The sequence below is a fragment of the Apaloderma vittatum genome, unplaced genomic scaffold, assembly GCF_000703405.1.
Source record: "Apaloderma vittatum isolate BGI_N311 unplaced genomic scaffold, ASM70340v1 scaffold261, whole genome shotgun sequence".
NCBI lineage: Eukaryota > Metazoa > Chordata > Aves > Trogoniformes > Trogonidae > Apaloderma > Apaloderma vittatum.
In genome coordinates this window covers 43,919-70,056 of record NW_009697164.1, presented here as the reverse complement: position 1 = coordinate 70,056, position 26,138 = coordinate 43,919, and the positions used below count along the sequence as shown (strand labels likewise).

General features: G+C 35.5%; 1 protein-coding gene across 1 annotated transcript in view; it reads right to left on the bottom strand.

Annotated features, from left to right (window-relative positions):
• The window catches only part of ABCA13 (ATP-binding cassette, sub-family A (ABC1), member 13), a gene marked incomplete at its 3' end in the record, with an annotated part of 67,713 nt that overhangs the window by 15,806 nt on the left and 25,769 nt on the right, over nucleotides 1–26,138 (bottom strand). The window contains exons 13-22 of the mRNA XM_009877322.1: nucleotides 25,818–25,991; nucleotides 25,218–25,423; nucleotides 23,262–23,392; nucleotides 14,993–19,568; nucleotides 13,816–13,922; nucleotides 11,863–11,981; nucleotides 10,133–10,238; nucleotides 8,711–8,832; nucleotides 5,861–6,055; nucleotides 3,747–3,911 (exon numbers count right to left, since the gene is read on the bottom strand). Coding sequence (XP_009875624.1) covers nucleotides 3,747–3,911; nucleotides 5,861–6,055; nucleotides 8,711–8,832; nucleotides 10,133–10,238; nucleotides 11,863–11,981; nucleotides 13,816–13,922; nucleotides 14,993–19,568; nucleotides 23,262–23,392; nucleotides 25,218–25,423; nucleotides 25,818–25,991 — 5,901 coding nt within the window. The remainder of the gene's footprint in view (nucleotides 1–3,746; nucleotides 3,912–5,860; nucleotides 6,056–8,710; nucleotides 8,833–10,132; nucleotides 10,239–11,862; nucleotides 11,982–13,815; nucleotides 13,923–14,992; nucleotides 19,569–23,261; nucleotides 23,393–25,217; nucleotides 25,424–25,817; nucleotides 25,992–26,138) is intronic.

The following is a 26,138-nucleotide window of genomic DNA, read 5'->3' as shown; positions in this document are numbered from 1 at the left end:
GGCGCTGACAACGCCAAGACTGCAGGTTCGATTCCCATTTGGTCCCCATGTGTTGCCCGATCTAGTCCAGAGGTGGCGCCCTTGCCCATAACAGGGATGTTGGATTAAATGATCTCTAAGGTCCCTTCCAGCCCAGGCCTTTCTATGATTCGAAGTGGGTCTGTCGTCAAGGCTGATGTATCCAAACAAGCAGCCTCCTACAAACGCAGTAATCAGTCAAGCCAGTTGCTCAAATAAGTTCATGGAAAAGGAAGGCTGCCACAGAAGATTATAAAGCTATTTGGAAATGGATTTTCAAATGGAGGCAAACAGCTCATAGCATAGGGACTTTTGACCTAGCTGGACAGCTGTATGCTTGGAAAAAAAAAAAAAAAAATAAAACCAAATTCACATAGAGTAGAAATACCAGCTATTCAACAGAGGAAACCTAGAAGTCAAGCCAGGTTACAGATTGCACATTGAAATTAAATAAATTCAGAATCACTACATTAAGAAAGAGGGGGGAAAAAAAAGGCAGTTTTCCTGGAAAACTTCAAAGAGGTTAAAGATAATTCAGAATTTTATGAAACTAAAGGGCTAAAGGAAACAAATATAGAGAAACATGTATTTCTACTTCTAGTTACAGCCATAAACAAAACAAAGTCTTTATTGTACTGAAATTGACAGAACCAGACGAAAGAGAAATGGCAAAATTGCTGGTTTAGTTATTTTTCAGAAGCATATAAAATTTAGATGGCAATATTTGAATGAAAAGTAGAAAAATAATCTGTTCTCAAGAATGAGTGACATAATGCTCCAGGAAAAAATGGCTATCTTGTTCTGATGTTTAATGAGCAAGATATACAATAAATCTTAAAGTGAAGAGCAGTTAAAGACAAAAAGTAGAATTCAATGCATTATCAAATTATCATTCCAGACTAGTACAATATGTTTACGTGGGAAAGTAAGTGCTTTTCCCTGAAAAAGACATATGCTGTCTCTGAACTAGTAAGCTCCAAGAACCAATAAATGTTCTTGTCCTAGAAAGTATTCAACAGTATTAATGCGATATCTGGTGGGTAAAAATAGTTGTTGCAGGGTCCATGTTAAAAAGAATGAAAACAGTGGATCACAGAGAAGTTAATAGTGTTATTTCTGCGGGACTGATCTTAGGTCCATTGTGATAAGTTTCTCAGGCCTGAAAAAGGAAAATTTCTGAAATTTGACTATAATTAATTTAGTACTAGAAGGCATTGCAGGAGGAAAGATCAGAATGCAACATGGTAAGAAAACAACTACCTAATTTAAAGTAGATTGAATATAATAATAACAGGTGCAAAACATTATTTATCAATTGAAATCATGAGATGCTGTTATGAAATGGAGCCTACCTGATCCTTGATCAAGATAGAAATGTATGCACCTTATCAAAAATGTGAATGCAAAATTAAGAAAGTCATTTTAGTAGGTATAGACATGAAAGAGCAGAATTATAAGTTATCAGCCATAATTCCTCTCAAAGCCTGTACACATTTCTTACTCCCAATGTTCAAGATTAGCCTTAACACAGTGCGTGAAGGTGACACTAGGTTTTCAGATAACTGAGAGCCTGTTAGAAAAGAAAAAAAAAACTAAACCAAACAAAGTAAATACTAAAATAAATCTATTTAACTTATCAAAACAGAGGACTATGGCCTTCTGCAAACACATGGGCAAGTCAGAGAATTTATAAAAGCTGCAGAACATTTTTGATACAAGAGCAAACATGCTAGCCATGAGTCAATGTAAGTCAGAATTTTACACATTTATAACATCAACAGGCTTTTTCGTAATTATACTTTTAACAGAACTCATTCAAGGTAGTGGAAGCATTGCAGAATGAGGCCACATTTCACAGCTTAGAGCATTCAGCAGCTCAGCAAGTCCCCTCCAGCCTATCTGTTCATGAGTGACAAACACACCAAAAATCAGCTAAGGAAATAAACATCAATAATTTCAAACAGCAAACAAATAAGCAAAAATCATGATCAAAATCAGCAGTGGTTTCCCTCAGGGAGTTGTCCATTCACTCAGCAGAATGTCGTTTTGTATTTCAATTACTACTGACTGGCAGATACAGTGTTTTTACATCATCTTTTTTTATACGATATGTGGCATATCAATTCAACTTCACATTTTACATATATATTAAAGCTATTTTTTGCTTTTCATTTTGTCTTTCAGACAAAAATACACATGTATAATTGAAAATTACTATATTATCTCTTTCATAATAGTAGTAATTATTTTTAAATTAACTTCAAAATATCTTTTTCAGCTAGAAATCAATAATTGATACAATTACTCTATGCTGAAGGTCTACATATTTTTACTGTAAGAAACTTTACATACTTTATTTGATAATGTTCCTTGGTCAGTGAACTATCTGGCTGTTGGTTATCATGAAAATTAAAATCCAGAAGAATAGATTCCTTTTTAATAGGAGAAAATATTTAAGGAGGAAAGCGTATAAACAATATTTGCTTTTTAGTAGCACAAAATGCACCAACAATGAATAGAAAAGCAGCAAAAAAAAAAAAAATTCAGTAAGGAAAAGTATTTTCAGACAGTAGAAAAAAAATCCAGTTCAGCCTGAAAGGATACTTAAAAATAAAAATTAAAAAAAAAGTTACAGAGACAGAAGAGCTCTTCAAAACATCAATATCTGATTTATTAACAATAGAAATACATAGAATTTTTTAATCCTTCACAATTTACTAGGTGACAGTAAATTCCTAAGGAAAAAAGGAATTAACAAAGACTAAGAAAATAAAGGTCGTGTCAGAAAAAGTGACAAAAAAAATGGTAAGATGAAAAAGGAACAAAAAAAAATCCATTTTTAAATCTATGCTGTATCCCACGATACTAAGGGTTCCAGGGAGCACACGGTAGAGCTGTGCCCAGCGGGCCCTCTGCTGTTCAACTTGCTCCTTTGGAAACTTTTTTTAAATGGGGCCTCCTGAGAAGTTCACCTATCAAATAAAAAGTTTTGGGATTTCACCCCCCCAAAAAAGAATACTTCATTTGTTTGAAGGAAAGACTGACGCAAACAGAACTAGTTTAATGAAAGCAGAAAAGGTGTAAGCGGCTCATGAAAGCCACCTTGTGCTGTTCTGTGCATGTTAGTTTTGGGTTTGAGTCTCTTTTCTTTAGGGGTAAATCTTTCACTACAAAAAAAAAAATATCCTCACTCACATCTCATGCCCCTTTTATAAAAAAATGTCAGGTAGAACTATCACACAAAAAAACCTTAATTGATGCAAACAGAAACCCACGGCAGATATGAGGACTGCACATGCTATCTTGAAATCTTTTCATCTAAAAAAAGCTGAGCTATTTCTTACAAACAAAGTAATAGTCTGCTCATGAAAAAAAAAAAAAATTGCACTAGCAGAAAAAGAATGGCTATCTCCAAATCACAGACAATACACACTATTATTAATCAGTCACCTAACACTGTATTAACTTGGGCTATGATCTCATAAGTTAACAAAAAAAAAAAAAAAGAGAGATGATAAGATGACAATCTATAGATAGCCTCAAAACTAACCAGAGTTCTTGAACGAGACTAAATGAATCTTGCTAGGGTCTATGGGCTCGCTTGAAGTTCCCATCTTGCTAGGACATGTTTTTTTTAGTCTTCCTCCTCACTAAGCACACATTCCTAACATGGCAACTTATGATGGGAATTAAGTTTGCATATTGATACTGATGAGAAGCTTGCATACCTGTTGCAATGCAGAGATGTCAATTGCACCAATATTTTGAATTCCTTGGAGGAACACTGGAAGGTTTTCCATGACATAGTGGGCTTTACTGAGAAGAGAGCTGATACTAGAAATCACATCCAGGAGCATGTTTAGTACATTGCCTATCTCAGATGGTATCTTTATCTTGGAAAAAAGGAAAAAATACAACAATAAATTCCAATTAAAGACAAATTTTAACCTTTCAATGAAACACTCAAAATCATCCAGTCTTCTTCTAAAATCGATTACGCAATGTTCCTGCAAACCATGTTTAGCAAAATTCTTTTTACTATAACTCCCTGGTTACTCTCAAATTCAGCTAAAGAAAAATTATCAGGTAATGTAAAAATTTGCCTGTGACAAATCAGGAATTAAAATCCAGAGAACCTGTTTATACCTACCAAGCTGAAAAGAGCTCTCCTACCCAAGATGGGATCTTGAGCATCCTGCTAAGAACTTTTTTTCAACAGGTTCAAGATGCTCGATGTAGTAGTTTGATATTTTGAAAATAGTTCACAAAATAAATCTAGCAAACACTTTGGTTGCTCTAGGAATCCCATTAAACAGCATTTTTTTTGGTCACAGTTTCACCCCTTGCATTTTTAACACACATCGCCTTTTAACTAAAATAATTGTGTGCATTTCATTCTGTACTTGATTAAAGTTCAGTTGGCTGTTTGCTGTTTCCACTATGAAAATTTTGGCATGCTGAATTTTCTCTCTGCTTCCTCTGATCTTATAGGTTATTTAGATGATATGGTAGTATAAACAGATTCACAATGTTCATTATTACCTGCGCATGCATGATGATAAAAACAGTGTAACTATCTCATTATACACTTTCCGCTGCTTCCTCTGATTATTTTTATTTTATCTACCTTTATTTGACTTCCTACTATAATAACGTCTGTGCTTGATTTTAATCTTATTCAGTTAAAAATTAGCAAAATTTCCTCAATGATTTAGGATGAGCTGTCAACATTTTTTATTCTTTGCTATGAATTCACTATGCTTCAGTAGAAAATCCCATCAGAATAAGCACTGGCAGGGGGGTTCTGGCTTTTTCCTCTCCTCTAGGTTGGAAGATAATTCAGAAAGTAGAAATCTTTTCTTTTCCCTCTGTTATCTTAACCTATTCTGTTAAATATTCTTAGTTTTAAAGGTATGTGGCGAACCTGTTTAACTACACACGCAGCATCCAGAATATAACCCAGCATCTACAGCTTTAGAATAAAACATTATTCCTCGCAATATTAATTTTTTTTTAACTATTTGTACCTATAACAATTTATGTTCTGTCAATCAATTATCCAAAAAAAGGAATTGAAAACAAATATCTACTATCAGAAATCCCATCCAATTTTGCTCTTACAAGAAAAAATATTATCTCACTGAAACCCATGCTAGATCCCAGATTATCTATAGTTGTACAGATAATTCAGCTCTCTTACAGATTTCTCCATCCCCTTCACTATGGTTTTGGCACTGTATTATTCCTGTCAAAGTTGTTTTACTTGGGTCATATAAAATCAAAGAGGTTTGCCCTTACAGACACCCATCCTAAGACATGGAAAGTCCCCTTCCCGAAGGATCCACCTGAATTGTCAACATGATTTCTATAGCAATAAAATACATTCCAGAGTGGTACGAATTCTTCCTTGAAGATAATTTTGCAATTATTTTAATGTTAGCTCATATACTTGTTTTAGTTCTTCTAATGCCAGATAAGTCTTCCATACTTACAAAATTAAGAGGAAACTAATTGTATGAACTGCAAACTCTGCTAAAGATTAATAAAACTATGTCTTCAACCTCCCGTGTTTTCTCTAAAGTTTTCACAACTCATCAGTGATATTTCTTCTGAGAAAGCAAGAAATGGAATACAGTAGCATTTACCAACCCCATTCTCGCAGTGTTGTGTTTATTTTCTGGAGCTAATTGAAGACAAAAAATGCCACGTGTCCGGTGTTTTCTCCCATAGAATAAAGAAAGTCTGAAGAAACAATAGAATTATTCGTTTCTCTACCTGCGTGCTTTGGACCACCCTCAAAAGAAAAACATAGGAACTGAACGGGGTTTTTTTTCCATCTTACCTTGTAAATGATATGACGCAAGTTCAAATTCTTTATGATCAGTACAAACATGGTATACAAGTCCAGTGCTGGTAAAGAACATAGTTCTTCCGCTACTAAGGGAGTTTCACTGTTTTCAGGTAGCTTTAGCAGCAGGCCAAGTACTTCTTCATCACATCTTCCACTTAAAGCTACCACAAAGGCACTGTAAAAGAACTATCATAATGCATGCATGTTAAAAAAATTTCTACCTTAAATGCATCACCTTCTTTTATAGTCAATAAAGTGAGAACGTGAGTCATGCTAACATGACAATTTGCAGTCATCAACAGACCTGGAATAAAAAACCACACAGCTTAATATCAGATTGGCATGTTTTTCCTGTATATTCCCTGTACATAGAAAGAGATAAAGTATAACTCTCATAAAAATTTACTTTCATTTGTGAACAGGTTGATCACTGATTCTATGAGCATTCATACCATAAGCAGACATATGTACAGTGCTGAACATATCCATTCTAGCAGATACACAGCTTTATTGCAGAAAGACCTCAAGATCAAAGTGTGCATGTATGAATCACTGAAATCAAACAATACGGACCTTCCTCTCTTCAGAGAACACACAAATTTAACATGTAGGGATTCCTATATGGCATAACGTTCATTCTGAGCCAGGTGACATTTCTCAGTTCAACACTCATTTGAAGTGGTATTAAATAGTGGATGAAGGGACAAATGTCAAATTTGACAAATGTCTAAGCAGATCTTGGGCGAGCCTGCAATAAAAACCTCTTTGGATAATGATGGTTTGTGTCTTCCTACAAGAATATCACATCAAAAGACAAATACTTGCAGCCCAGATATCTCAGGAGTTTGCAGCTATCTTTTGTCCTGAATTGCCTGAAAGAAAGCAAATGGCATCAAGTCCAGAAAAATGGCAAGTTCAGAGCGCGTAAGAGTCAAAACAGAGTACGTGGGGCTCTATTGCACTCCTTAGGATAGAATCTGCCTGTGCTGCCTCCGTTGAATGCATCTGTAGCTAATAACAGCGCTCAGTGAGGGAGAGGATCCCCAAGAAAAATCAAACTGGGAGCCAAAGTTGGTCAATATATACAATTTTAACTCTTTAATTCTTATGAACATTTTAAGCTCCAACTTATTAATTTGACTTTTAGATTTTAAATCTGAAACATAATTTTGCTTTTGTGATTCCAAAGGATTTCCTACACATCCAAATATTCAGAGGTTTTGTTCATGTACAAGGAACAGAATATGAATATAAATATAATTCTGCTCACAGCATAAATGGATGTTAATTTGGATTTCTTGTTGTGGAAGAAATCTGACTCTGTGATACAATTCGAAATTTATTTCCTCATGCCCCACAGGAATACCACCATTTCAGTCTGTTTTTAACCCATTCAGCATTTTATCCACTAGATTAAACTCATCTGAACTTTTCTTGCAGTTGTATTAGTATCAGAGCTAATCCAAATTTATGGTCTTCAGGTTACAGGTTTTGAGCAGTTTCAAAACCCTTAACCACATGGCAACAAGCATGGATAGAGCATAATATTGTGTTAGAAATTATGGGTAAGTGCAGTAAACACACACAACTCACAGGCTTACTCTTACCATTCCAGAGGCAAGCACAGCAATACGGGACTGCAGTGAGCCTGCAGCTATCGTTAGGATTATCAGACAGTGGCTATATACACCATAAACTTAACAGGCATGTCTAAATTATAGCTTAAAAAAGCACTTATGCATCCTGCATAATCATTAAGAGACATAGGCTTTAATGATCCAGTTGGACTGGGGAAGGATTTAAGCACTTAAGCAAACAAATAATTCTGAATAGAAATGCAAATGTGAGATGTGACATATATCTAAACTCTACATTGGACTTGGGCAAAAAGTAAGGTTTGGAAATCATTTTAAAATTCAGGCAATTAGCATTATTATTCCAAAAGATCAAAGGGGCGTCAAATCCTATATAACTGAACCACTTCCAGACGACTTCTCTCATTACCATTTACTGGTTTCAAAATAACAAACTAACAACAAAGACAGTCACAGTGCCAAAACAGCAGAAGGACAAATCGTCTATAAGTAGCTATGATGGTCTGAACTGCCTTTGTAATAGCCACAATTTTCACAAACAAGACTTGCCACTGTTCCTGCAAGTAGAGCATCAGTGACACCCAGTGGTTGCCTGATTGACCTGATTATTTTATACCGAATGTACCCAGATCTCTTTTCAGTCAGACAAACATTAAGAGAGAATCTGTAAGATAGGTGGCATTTTTCATGATTTCTACTAAGCACTGGGACTGCAAGAAACAGCAGCAATTTCTGAGTCCTTCACTCAGAAAGCTTATACAATCTATCCTTTAGACAGTGCTCATGAGACAACAGATGAATAACGTGGAGGTAAGGCAAAATAAAGTTAAGATAATGTAAGAATAGTGAGGAGCACATGAAGGAATATCAAAAAAAAAAAAAAAATCAGACAACTCCATACTGCAGGGATCAGAAGTGGAAAGATACAAAATTATTTTTCCAGGAACCCTCAGCCTTTTCTACAGTACCAAGACAGCAAAACTCAAATTCTGTGTCAGCACAAGAGGGTAAAACACTGCTGAAAGTAATGAAGTCATGCCATTTAGACCAGAAGACTAGTGCTACTATAAATCGATCTCTTAAGGCTTCACATTATCACTTTTAAGTCCTAAATCTCACAAAACATTCTACACAGAAGAGAAGTGAAAACGTAAGATTCCACATAAAGTGGTTTGTTTTGTTTAGGTTGACATGTCACACTACAGGTGTTGACCCATTAATTTGACACCTCTGTTTGATCTTTTACCTTTGAATGAGATATACTGGCTTCCAAGATGGTGCTGATGGTTTCTTCAGAAATATTGACAAAAGAACTAACGTCCAGCATCAACTGAGTAATGTTCTGCACATATTCTTTGACTTTCATATCTGGAAGAAAAATAGTGCAAAGAGTACCAATCTGCTTAATTAAGTTGCTCACAGACTGTATGCTTTTTCACGGGGCATGATAAAGGACACAAAACCTTCATATCATGTGATTCACTTCTACTTTGAATAGGTCACTGTCCTGGCTGACTGAAGGGCTTGTCCATCTATGTGCACTGTCCTGTTAGAACACAGGTTATCCCACATCCCTGTATGATGAGGACATCTGGAATTAGTAAAGCAGCCTTTAATTCTTTAAGATTTTCTTCTTCCACTAACATAAGTCCCCTTTTCTTTCTAATGACTCCTTGTGTCTTACTGGAGAGGCTGTGACAGGGTAAACTAAGCTGTCCTGTGCAACTCAAGCACATGTATGTGCACATTTGTACAATAAAAATACATTGCATTAAGTTTCCATAAGCAGTACCCCCTTACAGTCTGAAGAACAATGAAATAGTTATTGTCCTACAAAATTACACAGCAGTGACATATAAAAAAAACCCATAACAAACAAACAAGTGAATAAAACTGGAACCCACCATTCAAATTATGAAAATTGCTCAGAAGAGTTGCCACTGGATTTTCTGACAACTGTAGCTCCAAGTTTTCAGCCACCCTGAAATGATAGCCTTAGTTTCACAAGTTATCAGAACTAAATAATTGACTGTGTGACATGAATAGTGAAATAACCACTAAATGAGGCATTACACTCTATGTGCAGATGCTGCACACGCAGGCAGCAAATCTACAGAGGCCTCGTGCTGTAGTTGTATGGTGCAGGGATATTTCATGCCTAAATGAGAATGCAAATGTAGAGCTCTTCCCATGATGCCTAAGTGCTCTAGCATAAAGTAGTTTATGGAGAAGCACAGGTCTAGCAATGTCTCACTTTCGTATTTCTCACTGAGCATACATTTTTAAAACCTAGAGATACAAAGCACTGCAGTTCAGGATGAATTAAGTTCATTTAGTTTTAATTTAAGTAATAAGTTGTACACATGCATCAGATATTATTTATCACTCAAAAACTGGACGTGAGCCTATGTTCCATAAGAGCAACATTTAAGCTCGAGTTCTTCTATATTATTGTAATTACTGAAATTCACAGAGACCATTCAAGGCCATTACGAAAACAATCCAACAGTCAAAATAGTATAGCAACAAGTATAATCCTTCTAACTAACAACAAGCCTGAAATACTCTGTAGTAGCAGTTTTGTTTATTTCCTTAAAAATCTACTATTTTTTTTCAAAGGGAGTAGTAAATAACTGAAATTATTAGGGGTTTAAGTCTGACAGTTTACAAGCACCATTCTGTGTTTCTGACTGAGCTGCTGAAATTATCTGAACGTTTAATGTTTTGCCAAAGATATCCAGCTGCTGAGAGGACAAGGCCAGAGCAAAACAGTTCTAAATAAGAAATTTCAAATTATTAAAATCTTGACTTAATTTAGGTCATAGAAAATTGAAAATTTTCTTAGTCATGACTCAAAGTATTCTCCTTGTGGAGGCAGCAAGATCTGCTACAAGTATGCAGCAAAAGTGTAAAGGCACTTAAATATATCCAGAATTTTGCTAAGTTACTTTCACAATTTGTGCATTGCAAGTGCTCAATTTTCAGTTAAATATGCAAATCTTAAAGAGACTTTGATACACAGTATCTCTCCTGTAATTACATAATTTAGAACACAGATATATTCACAAAATAACATTTCTACCAGGAACCATTTGGTTACCAAAATGTAAAAGGCTTTACATTTGCAGTCGTCTCTCTACGTTCCCCAGCATTAGTTGACATTCACAGCTGCCACTGCTGGTATTCTGCAAGGCTCTCAGGAAGCTCCCCAAAATACTGGACAGCTCTTGGTTTATATATACCATACTCTCACAATCTCCCTCACTGAAATCAGGCCACATTCCTTCAATATCCTGCAAAACACAGTGATTGTATGGTTAGTAAATTCATGAGATTATGTTGTTGCTTGAAGCAGCAGGTCTTTGCAACTAGATGACGTGTATTTTCAAGTGAGGATATGGGTAAAATAATACTCTTTTACTCATTGTGCTTGTAATTTAAACAGGGCAAGACATTTTCAAAAACTAAGGAATTTTCAAAGATATGTTTAGGAAACACTCAAAAGTATTTGTGAATTTAACCTAGCCTATCAAGGAGATTTATCCATTAATAGAAGTATCAACAATTTTATCTGAAATTTAACTTCAGAGTGAAATAAGCTCTGCCTTTTTTTTATTTTAGACTATTTTTATCTTGTTTTCCCAAAATACTGTTCTAAACTTCATCATTTTTAATTTAGCGAATCAAATAGCTAGATACCTATATCCAAAGTTTTTCTTGCATTATGCTTTGTATAGTATTAACTTTTATCTTTTTTTTCTGAATATTCACATTTCTGAAGTTGCAAATTTATTTATTTTTTTAAATATTTGCAGAACTAGGTGATAGAATGGTGGCGACTACAGAGATGCACTTGTCCCACAGAAGTCTACTTTGAGATATCAAACACGCCTCTGACATCCGTTTACCTTAAAACATTGCTGTTCATATCAGCAAAACATCCAGGTAGACAAACTAGCAGAGATGTTTCATAAAGATGAGGCAAGTTCCGTACTAAAAACACGATTTAAGTATTTTGTCTGTGTGTGCATGCATGTGTGCACCAACCAAGAGCCTGCTTACAACTCTGAACAAGACTCTAAATGCCAAATGTTACTCTTTCCTGCTGGTAATTTCATGTACTGTTAAAGAAAAATAGGCTGGCCCCAACTAATAACCACAATTACTATTCTAGCCACATTTACAGCTTTCAAAGCTCACCAATGTTTACTTAAGGAATTCCTTCTGAGTATCACTGTCAAAATCATCAGAGCTGTACCCATACAAACTTTGGCTTTGTATACCCACTGTGGGGATTCATCATTCAGACAGGAGGGAAAAAACAAAGAAATTTTCATTAGTTTACAAAGTTTAATATAACTTGTAAAGAACAGTTTTGGGTGTGGAAATCACTCAAACCTGATAATGATCTTGAACGAGAGCGATTGCTTCAATGGTAGAGAGGAGTAAGTGACTCATTAATCCATCCTTACACTTTGTAGCAACACAGAAAAGGTTCCCACTCACAACTGGTTCTTCTGTAAGAGAAAATGTCCAGTCTTAATCAGTTTAAAAAATAAATAAATTACTATAATCAGATGAAAAGTTAACCAAATGAGGGACAGAAGAGTTTTTAAAAGCAAAGAAAACACTGAGAAATATTTCAGGCTAAGTTCATTTATCATTGCAGAGAGCAAGAAGAGCTAGTTTGACGCAATTTGCATTACTCTTCTCCGTTACACTTTCTGATAAATAAGAAGAACAGCAATACTTGCTACAGAACTAAAGAAAACTTCAGTTTTGCTCTTTGTAAGCAAGAAGCTATGTACATTAACCACATTTACCACCTCCTTGAGCAGCCTCTCTGATCCTATTTCCCTGTAGAGACACCAGGATGGTACTAACCTTCCAGTGAGTAGTGACTTTCAAACCTTAGCTACAAGGGGAGAGAAACCATTACATACACATTTTGCATATCTAGGTATAAAAAAAAGTACATATAGGGGACATTTACCACCTGACCATCCATGGAGGAAGTTTCTATCCAAGCTTGCATCCCCCATGTATCTGGAAAAAAAAAGCTCTGTTCTCCTGTATGTAGCAGATTAGGATAGCAGGGATTCAGCTTGACTCAACAGTTTTTTCCTTTTGTTTGGTTTATAAGTCAAGAATGAAAAATAATAAACATTTGCCACTGCTTCTAAAACAAGCAAACCTTGATCTTGCTCACAGAAGTAATACAGCGCAACCCAGTAATGAAAACCAAGTCAGGAGGTTTTCATATTTTCTCAGTAGGTTTCATGTACTAAATGAAGCATCCCTATAACCAGACTTTTGAAAAAAATTACAAAAATTTTGTTGCTTAATCTCAGTTCTCTCAGTAAAGAGACCTTCCTTCAGGAGTCAATGACACTTCCCAGGTACTTGACACACATTTTCAGTATCACTTATTCTGAGCTCAACATTGCTACCATTTTACTCTTTGGTAACTATATCAGTCACAAGAGAGTAGAGGAAATAGTTAGAATCTTGGTTGTACTCACAGCTTATGTTTTGTTTGAAAACAAAGTTAGTATAAGACATTACCAATCTAATCTCTTACTCTAGAACAGTGGGTTAATTCCTCCTAATTGCTCTTTGCAAACAATTCTGGGCATAAGAGGGTTAAAATGTGAAGTTTGAAAAGCAAAGGCTTTGATTTCCCCAGAGAAAATGTAATAGGAAATTCTACCCTTAGTGAATACAGAGCCTTTCTTAAAGTGCTCATGGTGGGGGCCTATATACAAGGAGTAAAATAAGCCTGGCACATTAAAATTTGAACAGTTTGTTGGAGGTGAAGGTACTCTGCTACAGTTAGCTGTTCCACTGGCTCAACACAGCCAGAATGGTGGTATTGCTTCCTTTACATACTTGACTCATTTTTCCTTTGTCAGCTACCTGCTACCTTGTTGCAACTCTGGCTCTAACAAAATCTCTGTGACCTCTCTCAGTTCAATAGTTTGGCAGAAAAATATCCAGTAAAAAAGGTAAGACAAACCACAAAAGCATATACAGTCTTCTGCCGCGTTCATAAGGCAAATCAAAAAAAGGAAGAGGTGCTGGTGTGTCAGAATAAGCCTGGGAGGAAAGGAATGAGCACACAGCTGCAGGACCTCATGCTTTCTCTGAGATTTTGAATCAACACGACTGCTTCAGAAAGAAATCATCTCTTTATGTGATCTGCATCCAAATTTTTCCTGTATTTCTGTTGATTTAATTTCTAGCCTTCACCCAATTTCACTTATTTTTACAAAATGTTGCTTAGAGCAAAGCTTTAACATTACAGTACTAAGGTGTATGGTGACCCATACAGTCACTACTGTAGTAACCAACCTGAAAAGATTTTAAGCATATTCAAAATCATAAACTGCAGCTTCTGCAATAGTAGGACACTAGCAGGATATAAACGTTTCTGAAAAATCTTGCAGATTTTAGGTGCTCTGTAAAAAGATTAAGAAAACATTATCTTCATAACAAAGATATCACAGAAAATTTTCAGCAAGTGACTATATATGGTTGCAATCTTAACTAGATCATATGAGGATTTTAGTATTAAGACTTGCTACTTTTGTATGAACTATTTCAAAATCAGAACATAATACTTCCATAAAAACAAAACAAAAACACAAAACAAACAGGTTTTCATGAAGATGGCAAACCATCATTTTCCTTAAGACTTTAGGAATTCTAGAAAGTACCTTAGCAAAAGAAGCAAAATCATAAAGGCTTCAGAAATACTGAGAGCCCATAGTATATACTGACCCATAGTATATACTTGGCAAAGAACAGAATACTCCAAAATCTCTGATAATCAGTATTTGGGGAAAATAAACCACTTTACGAGTATTTGCTTTTGATTTTTTCAACAGTTTTGGCTAATACCTAGGCCTACTGACTGGTGGATTCACATTTTTGCATAAAACAAGTCTAATTACCACATTAGAGTGTGCATCAACTTTAGTATGCTGTTTCTCAGGTGGTCTATGATAATAGGATTACTAGCTCCACTAGCAAGACATACTAGAGCTGTTTGGAGCAAACATCTTGTGGGGTTCATTAGGTGTGATTTACATGCAGCAATTCCAGTTTATCAGCACTTTTATTAAAAAGCTTTTCAGTAAACTTTTTCCCAAAGCTGTTTCCTTTGCTGCTGGATTATGTTTGTTTCTCTCAGCCGCTCTTCATAGGGCATGTTTTCCAGACCTCTCACAAGCCTTGTTGCCCTTCTCTGCACCCGCTCCAGCACCTCAATGTCCTTCTTATACTGTGGTGACCAAAACCAGACACAGTACTCGAGGTGCGGTCTTACATCAATAACATAGCCCATACAATACAACATGATGCCGAGTATGGCTAGCTTGAGCAATATAAATTGATACAAAATGTTGTTCTATTCAAAAGCCCAAATCTGAAATGAAACAGTAATTAACTTGAAAGTTTTGTTTATAAACAAAACCCCCACCTGCCATAGTCAGCACATTGTCAAAATGAGTACATAGAAAATGCTCACCTCATTTCTGCCATTATATCCCTATGCAAATCCTTGAGTAAGAAGGTTGTTTTGTTCCTGCCATATTCTGTGGTAGAGTGAAACATCATTTGGAAGATCTCGTTCATGATCTCCAGAGTTCCCTTAGGAGATTGTGTAGAAACTTCTCTATATCGTGTGTTACCAAAAAATGAGTCAATGAAATCAACTGTCTCAAGTTCAGTGTTGTTTGCATGCAGAGCTTCTTCTATACCAGCAAGATCAGCAATTTTATGAAGGAAATTGTTTAGCAAAAATGAATTAGCAATATGATTGTTATTCAATTTTTCTCTGTTAAGATGACCATCAACAAACAACATACCAGTGTAATCTTCCTTCGACTTATTGTGGAATAGTTCCAGAAAGTCAACAATGTCTTTGACAACTAGCAGTAGGTCATTTGATGAATTTTCATTAGCCAGAGTAAGAAACAGAGTATGCATTATTTTAGAATTATTTTTATTGCTACACTCACACATAAAGCTGTTCACAATCTCTTGTATGTCTTCAAGATTTCTTAACATAGCACCTACAGATGATGTATTAAACTGCTGTATTAAAACATCAAGAGTCATTGAAGAGGATTGTCCAGTGGCTAACCCTAGTAACTGAAACTCTTGATCTATCATTGCAAGTAAGTGTGTAACATTGAAATTCACCAATAAATCTTCTATGCTTGTAACTATAGGAAACCAGAAGTTCTCAAAGTCATCAGATACGTTACTGCTTCCATTTAAAGCCGACATTGCCATAAGAACTGAGTATGTCTGATTTCCAACAGAAGACAGCATAATTAAAGGCTGAATTACAGAAAGAAAGGAACGGACAGCTTCTGTATCCAGGAGTCCAGAAACTTCACTGGTCATATTCTTAACATTATTAAGAACAGTCTTTATAAGAGAAGTTTTTGAACGTCTATTCCAACCTAGGCCAGCATAAAGAGCTTTCAGCTGTTCAAGAACACCTTTGGCTATCTCCATTTCTGCCACTGGCATACTGCTCAGTGTTTCTATGGTGCGTAAAGCCACTTTTCTCTTCGGTGCGGAGGAACAATTGATTGAGCGTGCATTAATCACGTGCAGTGGCACAGTGTGGAGGTATAGCTCATTCCAAAAATCTAGCAGCTCTTTGAGAACTGAGCCATTTACATGACGGAGCTCAGAAAAATTCAAAAGAACAGAGTTCCATTCTCGGATCTGATGAAAAAAGCAAGTCAAATTGTGAGCGATATCTGTCTGAAAGTTTTCCATAGTGCATGAGGAACTATTCTCCAAAGTGATGATTTTCAGCTCCTTAATAACTTCAATGACTGCATTGTGACTAAAAGTATAATTACCATGCACAAAGTCACAAAGTTTGAAAGTGGGATCATTCTGAGGTGTGGCTGTTGTCAGGGTCCAGCAGAATGTTGCAGAAAAACAAACTGAGGCATTTGCATGTTCATCAGATATATTTTTCAGTGTCTCCAGTAACATTAGAAGACTTTCTACTTGATTAGAAAACTCCTGTTCAGTAAGCATTGGCATCTTTGCTTCCTGAGCCAGTACGAAAGCATAGACCTCAGTTAATGCCTCTGTGATATTTCCATGAGCTAGTCTTTCTGTAAGGCTGATGACATCAAGAAGGAGGCGGAACATCTCCTCTACATTGTAGGGCTCATCTTGTTCAAAGAGTCGTGTTATTTGTCCTAAACCAGTAAGGTTCCAGTTACATGAATTGTTCTCAAGTGCATCCCACCAGTCTGTTAACATTCCTAACACGGAGCTGTAAATATACAAAGGCTTCACACTTTTAAAGAAATAATCTAGGTTGCTCTGAACTTGCTTGAATTGACTTATCAAGAACTCAACATCCATGTTCCTCATACTCTGCACCAAGGCAACCATATGCTCTAGAAACTCTTTATCATTGCTTAATGGAAGGCCAGTAAAACTGGAAGGCTTGAAAACTTCAAGTGCCTTCCTGATCAGTTCAATATTCAGAGCTGCAGTTTCTGTCAGTTTCTGGAAGAATGACTTATGTTCATCCTGCAAGTTTGAGTCAAGTTTACTAATCACATATTGAAAGAATTCCATCAAATTGATATTTTTTTCAAGCAAGAAAGGTTCAATCTCCAGATGAGAGAAACTGTTTTCCTGGATTTCAAAACTTTTGTTTTTCAGAAGAGTTTTGATTTCTGCCAGGAGTTCTACTAATGAAAGCTGAACATGGTGAAAATGATTAAGGAATATTCTTGAAGTCCTGTTAAATCCACGGACTGACTGACTAAGATGGGTTTTGTTTGATGTATACTGTGAGTGCCTCACTAAATCATCGAAAACTATTGGTATTTGCCCTCCAGAGTTATTTAAAAGTTTAAAAATAAATTCATGCACGCTAATATCACCTTTTACATAAAATTCAGGGAGCGTAAATTCTAAAGTTTTTGATATAATATTGAAATAAACATTTACACAAATCACTTCAGAAGCAGTTTGGGAACATTCAGGGAGTATCAAATTAAAAATCAAATTAACAAAGTCCATCACATTCATGAGCTTGGCATCTGGTTCAATGTTTCCCAAATATTTCAGTAGAAATAAAATATGTTTTGCACTTTCAAGGTGGGAAGGTGACCTGTATTTTTCACTGAGATTACTTAATTCATGTATCCATCTGTTACAGCCCTCTGCTTCAACCATACTATAAAAGTTTAGAAAGGAATTGAGATGAGATGAAAAGTTTGTTTGCAAATGGCTTATGTTTTTCAGAGTATTGTCCAAAATCAGTTTGGTAATATTCTGGAAAATGCTGATACAAACCATGTATTTGTCTTGAGATATACTGTTAAAGAAAGCAGCTGTGTCTTTTATCTCAGTGAGAATAATTCCAAGTTCTTTTTGAGAGAGCTTGAGAACAGTAGAAAGGGAATTTCCAATGGAAAATACACCAGCATCCCTATCTTCTCCCTTGGATCCTCCTGAGATGAAAGTATCAAGCCAAGAATTCAAAAACTCTCTGCTAACAGCCTTCAGTATAGATTTCTGCAGTTCAGTTATCATGATACCCATAATTTCTAAAACACCTTCTAAATTGTTATTTTCAAGCAAGCTTGTGACATCAACTGCATTGTTAAATACACTTCGAAGGGTGGCAAGGAAAGCTTCAAAATCTTTCCAGTTGTTTAATTCACCATCTCCTTCAACCACAATTTTTAATAGACGCATTGCTGCTGCTGTAGCTTCAACAACCACCATACCTGTATTATTGCAGAATTTATCATGAGTTGTGTTTAAAACACTTTCAGAGAAATCTGCCAAATCATTTCTTAGACAGACAAAAAAAGTTGAATTCAAATTTAAGATTTCGGATGCTTCTTCAAAAACCTCTGTCCAGGTTTGAAGCCATGTAAAAGTGCAGTGCAAAGCAGAGGGCAGACTTATCTTATCTCCCAAGTTTGTTATATTAGACAGGACACTGTTCAATGGAAGCAGAAGTAAGTTGTAAACCTCTGCTGAATGATCTGCAGAAGTAATGTCTGACAGATAAAAATCAATGCATTCATTATTTACCAGGCATCCTGGCGAGATATCAAGAAACTGTTCCAAATAACAAAAGGCAGCTGCTTGGAGCTCTTCATCCATAAACAAAGTTTTAAGGCTGCTCAAGGTGCTATGTATAACTTGCATCTCTTTTTTTCTTTTCTGGGCAAGAGTCTGAGCTTGAAATTCTGTATAATTGTAAATTATTAGTAACTTTTCACAGAGAGACTTACTGGTGAAGTTCCAGAGAAGATCAAAAGTTTCAGACAGAAAATCAAAAACTTGGTCCCTATCTTGGAAATTATGCCATACTTGAAATGATGAAATATCTTCTGAAGTCTCATAAAAAAATGTTAACAGAGAACTATTGCTCACAATATTTAAGAAGAGGTCGTCATTCTGATACAGAGAGAAAAGTATTGGAACAAGTGAGGCCACAGTAGTACTGTTTAACTTTTTGATGTTTTTTAAGAAATCATGCACAGTTTCTCCTAATTCTTGTACTTTAGATATAAAAGTTTCATCTGAGAGTAATAAAGGGGAAGCATTACTCACTCCATGAATTGTGCTGAAAGACACATTGACGTGATCATCAGTCAATGATCTGACCTCATGGAGACTCCTTAGGAAGTTTTCACTTAAGTATTTTAGATGGTTCAAAGCAGCAATATTTAACTCTGGCCAATCAGTCAGAATATGTTGCAGCAATAGCGTACTTCTATTATGGATTTTATTTTCTGTTATGGAAATTATAGTTCTAGATAAGGTCTTCAATGCCTCCTTCTCTTTGACTTGACTCAAATGAGAAAGCCTAGAATCAAGTTTATTGAATATAATTTTCACTATATGCCAGAAAACTTCCGTCTTTTCTTTTGTCCAGAATTTCTGAAGAGGCTGAAAATTTTTTCGTAGCTCATTATGGAGCTCAGAAACTGTGAGTGAGAAATTGGTAGCAGATTCCTTTCCCTGAGCAAAATTTTTCATCCACATAGTTGTATTATTCAATACATTTTCATTTAGAGAGTGGCTTGAAGAAGCTGAGAAATCAAACATTATAATTTTTTTTATGATTTCTACAAGATGAAGAAGATGCTGCATTTCCTTTTCACCAGAAATCCTCACATGTTCTTCGCTCTTCAAAAAGTCTCTGAAAGATGTCAGAATTCTGAAAAATCAACCATGAGGGGAGTTTTTATTAGTTACCTCGCAGACAGACAAGAATTGGTTAAATATATAGGTTTTAATTTTAGAATATAGTTTTATTTATACTTAAAGAAAATTCAAATATAATTTAAAGAGCAGTCACAAATTGATCATCACAAAATCTGAAATGGCACAAATGACAATCATTTTGGCTTCAAAGTATGATAAAACTCACTGATGTCACAACCATATTCAAATCAAAACCTGAATGCAGGCAGTTACATTGAAGAGTGCATTTAGCAGTAATTATCATCAAGCTTCTAAGCCACAGAGTCAAACATCTTTAAGTACATCACATTTTCAACTGCTGAAAAGAGCAAAGATTTACACTCCATAGACTAATTATATTATTGAAAGGAATTTACCAATAAAATCAATCAAAATCTCTAATTTTCTGTGAATTCTGAAGAACTGTTTGTTTTATCAGAATTATTAAAAGCCAAAACAATTCAATTGATCAACTGATAACTGAACATAGGTATTTTAATAGAAAATAGGAAAAAAAACAAACCTAAAACATGAAATCACAGGGAACATTGAAATACACCAACTGATGTTTTCATTTTGACACTACTGTTTATCAAAAGAGTGTTTACTAGCTCTGTAAGACTGGTCAAGATTGAGGTGCATGGCAAAAGGAACATTCAAATGCAAATGTCTCAAGTGTCAATTACTGGTAAGGCTTCTACAGGAGAGAAACCAAGATGGAAATAAAAAAAAAAAAAGGCATTCTGCATGTAGAATCTCTTTCCTAGACCTATTCAAGAAATACCTTGCATGTACAGCAAAGTAATCCCAGACAAGTCAGATTAGGGTTTTCTAATACTACTGTGTAGAGAAAACAGTGCATACTCTAGAAACAGTATTTAAGACCAAATCCAGGTCCTTGCTCCAGCAAATGTGTCTGCATTGATCTCTATAAAAAAGTTTGGAAAGAGCACAAAAGAAAAGAGATTGAACATTCAGTATATTGATTCACACTCTAGTCCTTAACTTCCATTTTGTTTTTACTGTAGATATTAAGAATATCTAAGATTTTGAAAACCCAAACTAGGAGTCCTTTGCTTCTAGAACCCTTTTTAATCAAGCTGCTGATGTCCCTGTGAAGTTCTGCTTGAATGAAAAGTATGACATGACCTGTCTGCCAGTGGAGCAAGTATTCAAATTGTGCCCTTTAGAAACTTTTGAATTTTCATCCTTCACTGCAATGATAGTGACATTTCCATTTGATAGATTAAACAATGGAATGATTTAGCAGAGCTATATTGCAGCATAATGAATAAAATAAAATAAAATCCAAAATCCAGAACTGTAATTTAGAGACTATTCTCATCTATTAACAGCTGTGACAGTCAGCACAGCATAGTAAATAGTTAATAGCAGAGGCAGCACTACAACAATTAGCCTGAAGTTATTCCATAAAGGATAACTTTTTCTTTTTTTTTAAACAGAGTTATGATTAAATGGTTTCTGTTTTACTATTCATCTAAACATCAGCAGGGCTATAATGCAATTAACTTTGTGACAAAAAGCCCTTGTAATAATACACTGGAACCATCAGAAGTGCATCAGTTTGGTTACTATTGATAACACAAGAGAGATGGAGATGTCTTTTCTTAATGCTTTTGGAGTGATTTTGAAAAACAATTTTCTTTCCACTATTCTATTTATTCCTGGTAATACTGAAAAATAACAGTTATTTGTTGAAAAGAGGCAGGGTAACTATGTTCACAAATTACAAAAGTTCAAAGTGGAGACAGGAGAAAGATTTCTGGAAAATGTTGAAATAAACAAATTACACTGACTAGTTCAACCTTACCGTGCCCAGGAAACAAATGAGGAATAATCTGGTAAATCTTGCAGAAATGCTAAATAATGACCTAGGATGGTCTCCAAACTGAGATTTTGTCTAGAACATAGAGATGCTTCTACTCCATCTGTGGAGAAAATAAAAATTTCAACATCAAGAGTCAGATTAAAAGATGTTTTTAACAACACATCTATGAAAAACTTGATCAATTCCTACTGGACCTGAGTAAGTCCTACCAAACTTAATAAGACTTGAATGTATGCAGAAAGAGAACTACATTATGTACTTTTTAAAAGGAGTAAATACAGATTTTTTTTTTATTAAAGTGTTTGCTGTTAGTTCTACTGAATGATTTAAAGAAATGTAGAATCAATAAATTTCAGCTCTACGTAAGGCACATCTGTATTTTCCTTACAGATCTTCTTGCAGAAAAAAAGGAAAACTAGAAGATAACTAAAACTAGAAGATAACTTTAGAATTACACATGAACTGCAGAACAAGTTCAAATAAAATTAGTTTTATATACTAGAGTGGACTTAGTACTGTACTCAGCACAGAAATTAAATTTAGCATTTCTTTTTCCTTGTAAATTCAGGAAAGAGAAAGCAGATCTGTGAAATTCACTATTATTGCACAGGTAACTGAAATATCTGGAAGTGTAATAGATTATAAAACCTGTATAATCAATTCATATTTGAATAGTTCATTTCACTACCACAGTTCTTTGATTTTAAAAGTACTGCTTATTTTTGCATACATTCCATAGCTACCCACTTACAGATGAGGTATTTAGCACATATCTGATTAGCTCTGTAGAGAAAAAAAGCAGAGGGAATAAAGATGTATTCAGAAAAACAGGTCTTTAGCAAGAACAAGATCTTTCACAGATCCCAAAAACTAACTTATGAAAAATCGTCAGTAACCTAAATCCTTCAGAAATTGAAAATACAAGTGGAATAAAAAAATGGAAGAACTGAGGCCGTGGTGAGAATACTTAAAGGAAACAAATAGGTGATATTCAGCAAGGTCTTGTTTTAGAGCTGTTTGGATCAGCCACATTGTGCCCTGCTTCATAGCTCTGTTAAAACATTGAGAAGAGTAACACAAATACTTAATGAGAAAAAATTCTGAAAGATCTCCCATTCCTCAGGATAAATTTCAGATACTTCAGTTTTCTCTAAATAATGAAAAACTATTGAATTCCAAAAAGGGAACAGCAGTTGGGTCAGGGCATCTGGAATATCACAGGACAACTGGGATAAAGAAAATCAAGCATAAAACCCTTGCTTAATATGAAACAAGTCTAGAAATGCCTCTACTGGGTGACCAGCTAGTCTAGCCTCCCACTTTTATCCTAGACTTAAGAAGCTTTCCTTCTTCTGCAGAAGGATTCTCAAACAAAATAATGTTGCAAAAGCAGACTCCAACCAGGTTCAACCAGTTGGAATCTTCCCAATAGAAACGGATGATCCAAAAATTTTCCAACTGGCACCAAAATCACAGCTATTTACCAGAGTTAGGCTCTGTATATTATAAGCTGTCCTTGTTAATACTGCTGGTGATCCCTACAGCTGATAGAAACACAAACAGAAATAGGCTTACAAATGTAAAATTCTTCACCTTTGCCCTTTACGATGAATACCATATTCTAAAACAGACTGGGAACAATCAGATTAAAGTCTGTGCTGTGCAGTATCTCTTTCCTTGCCTGACTGACCTCCAGATGAGCCTGCTTCCTCATTCATGTATCGAGCTGCCTCGCATGTCCAACTGACAAAAGTTGTTAAATCCTTCCAGTATGGGCTTCCTTCAAAAACAAACAAAATTTCTTCGAGTGTATTACTAACTCTGAAATGACACCGAAAACAAGGATACCATGATTAAAACAGCGATTACTTTCAAAGACAAAATTACCTTCTGAAGACATGTCATTTCTCTGAAAAATCTCTAGCTAAATTCTATTGCTAGTTTACGCATATGGATAGTCAGGGTAGAGAAGTAATCGAGACACTGTACTTGGCACTGGTGAGGCTGCACCGTGAGTACCGTGTTCAGTTTGGATATTAGGAAAAACTTCTTTACTGCAAGAGTGGTGAAGCGTTAGAACTGGCTTCCCGGGGAAGTAGTGAGGTCACCATCCCCGGAGGTGTTTAAAAACATGCAGATGTGGCACTTCAGGACATCATTTAGTGATCACGGTAGTGTTGGGTTGACAGTTGGACTTGATCTTAGAAATCTTTTCCAGCCTTAACGATTCTGTGATTATACTGACTTAAGAAAGAATGGAGGCAGGAAGGCTAATAGCAGAATCCTTTGCTGAAATCAGCAGCATAGCACTCTGAGCACAACTAGACTTTACTATGCAGGTTTGTGAGCAGGCAAAAAAAATCCAAAACGCCTTTTAAGAACTCCCCAACAAAATTCTCTGGTTCAAAACACAGTGTTTTGAAATTGAAAACAATTACAGAGAAATGTTTCCACCTGTCCCAAAATACACCTTTACAATAAAAAAAACATTGCTTTGTCCCCGAAAAACAAAACAAAACCAAAAAAACTTGAAACAAAACAACAAAACATCCTGCATGAAAATAGTACTGATCTTTTCCTGCTCTTCAATGTTACTTAAACACAAGCCTCTATTCCCAGGGGCCTTTTAGCTTAATCTGTGGTTTTGACACTTAAAAAAAAGAAATGTAAAAACTGACCACCTGGTGATTTCATAGTCATTTAGAAACATGGAGGGCAAGAAGGCAATCAACCATTGACCAACATCAAAAGGGAAAGAAAAAATTACATAAATTTTCTAACATGTAAAATGTTATTCATATCTCTGGATTTAATCTCTGCTGCCAGTGCAGCTTGTGAAATTTCTGACAGATTCTTGACTGCTTGGAGATAATAGCTTTGCTACTTTACCAGCAAACTTGTGTCAGGTTTCTCATATGCATAAGTAATGTAGATAGTTGTCTTCCATACATGTTTAAGTTTGTGACCTAGGACATCTGTCCAGTATAAATGCAAATTCACATTAAACATATTAGGCTCATGCTTTACATTGCCAAGCAAGAATAATAAAATCCTACCCTACTCTAAAGTACTTTATTAAGATAGGGATTTGTCTCTGATATACTCTGATTTAACATCATTAAATCTTGAATTCAGTAGAATTATCGAGTCACTACAAATGACAAGATGAATGAATTTTCTGCCAAAATGGAAGAACAGTGACCACTCTATTTGTTCAGAAAGCAACCTGAGGCTGCAATAACCCTCCTACTGCACTTTCTACTATACTCTTTTTAATGTTTTCCTGTATCTCCCAGGAGTCTTTTAGATCCAAGTTTCCAAGCATCCTGAGCAGTCACTACCAGAGAGGTGTGCACTAGGAAGCAGGCTGAGAAGTACAGAAAATGCTTGTATGTGAGAAGATAAAAAAGGAGACGAGACTTTCAGAATCCCAGATACCCGCCCATCATCAATTTCCATCCCTCAGCCCAAAAATACTACTACTAAAAAAAAAAAAAACCAAAACCCCACAACAAACCAAAAAAACCCACAAAACCAAAACATCCTCTACCTTCTTGTTTGTGCTTAAAGAAAATTGTTAACACTGGGTGGTAACAGAAAGCAGAAAGCAGGGGTTTATGTATTGAAAGGTATACAGGATACATACAGTGAGAAGATCAGCTCTTCCTGACAAGAGCTGAACTGGGTATCGTCCTCAGATGGTGCCTCTGTGCTCAGCAATTGATTAATTTCACAGTAATAAGCATAATTTTTCGTTAGCTGCTCTTCTATTTCTTGCCATCCCATATAATCCTCCACTACTGTATCTGGCAGGCTCTGTTCTCCCTGAGTTACTTTCTGAAGAAGCAGAACCTTTCACAGTAAAGAAAGCAATATTTGAAACCAGCAAAAGGGAAACTCATCCGAGACTTTGGCCCTGCTTCTTAGATTTGTAATATTGATGATATTGAAATACAACATAGGATGGATTAAATGAGCAGTCTTTCAAATATTCTCAATTTTTTCTGGAAGCCACAGCTACTTAGCATATCTAAAATGTCACATCCACTCGAGAGACTCAGCAGGACCACTTGTGCCTTGCCCCTAAGCACATTTTAATCAGTTTAAATAAACAGTTACCCATCCATTTATTAATACCAACACTAAGTAGTAAGCTACAACCCCTGCTAATTTATTTCATTTTATAATAGTAATACAAGTAAGGCATTGAAAGCTTTAAAGATGAAAAAACTTCAGAAATACTTACAGATTCCTTTAGTGACTGGACATTATTTAGCTTGAAGGTGACCTCTGAGCCATTGTCAGGGCACATATACATCGCTAAAATGTCAATGTCACCTGAGCCCTGTGGAAATCTCAGGGTCTTCTCAAACATCGTAAGCATGTCATTGCACATATAGGAAGCATTGCTCATCAATATCTAAAATTTAATGAATATACTGTCACTTTAAAAATTAACTCAGGGTCAAAGAACAGATTTAATTCACACACCATAATAATTCTCACAATGAAATGTCAAGAGGAAAAAAAGTATGAAGTGAAGTTAAACCAAAATGCTGCTAAATAA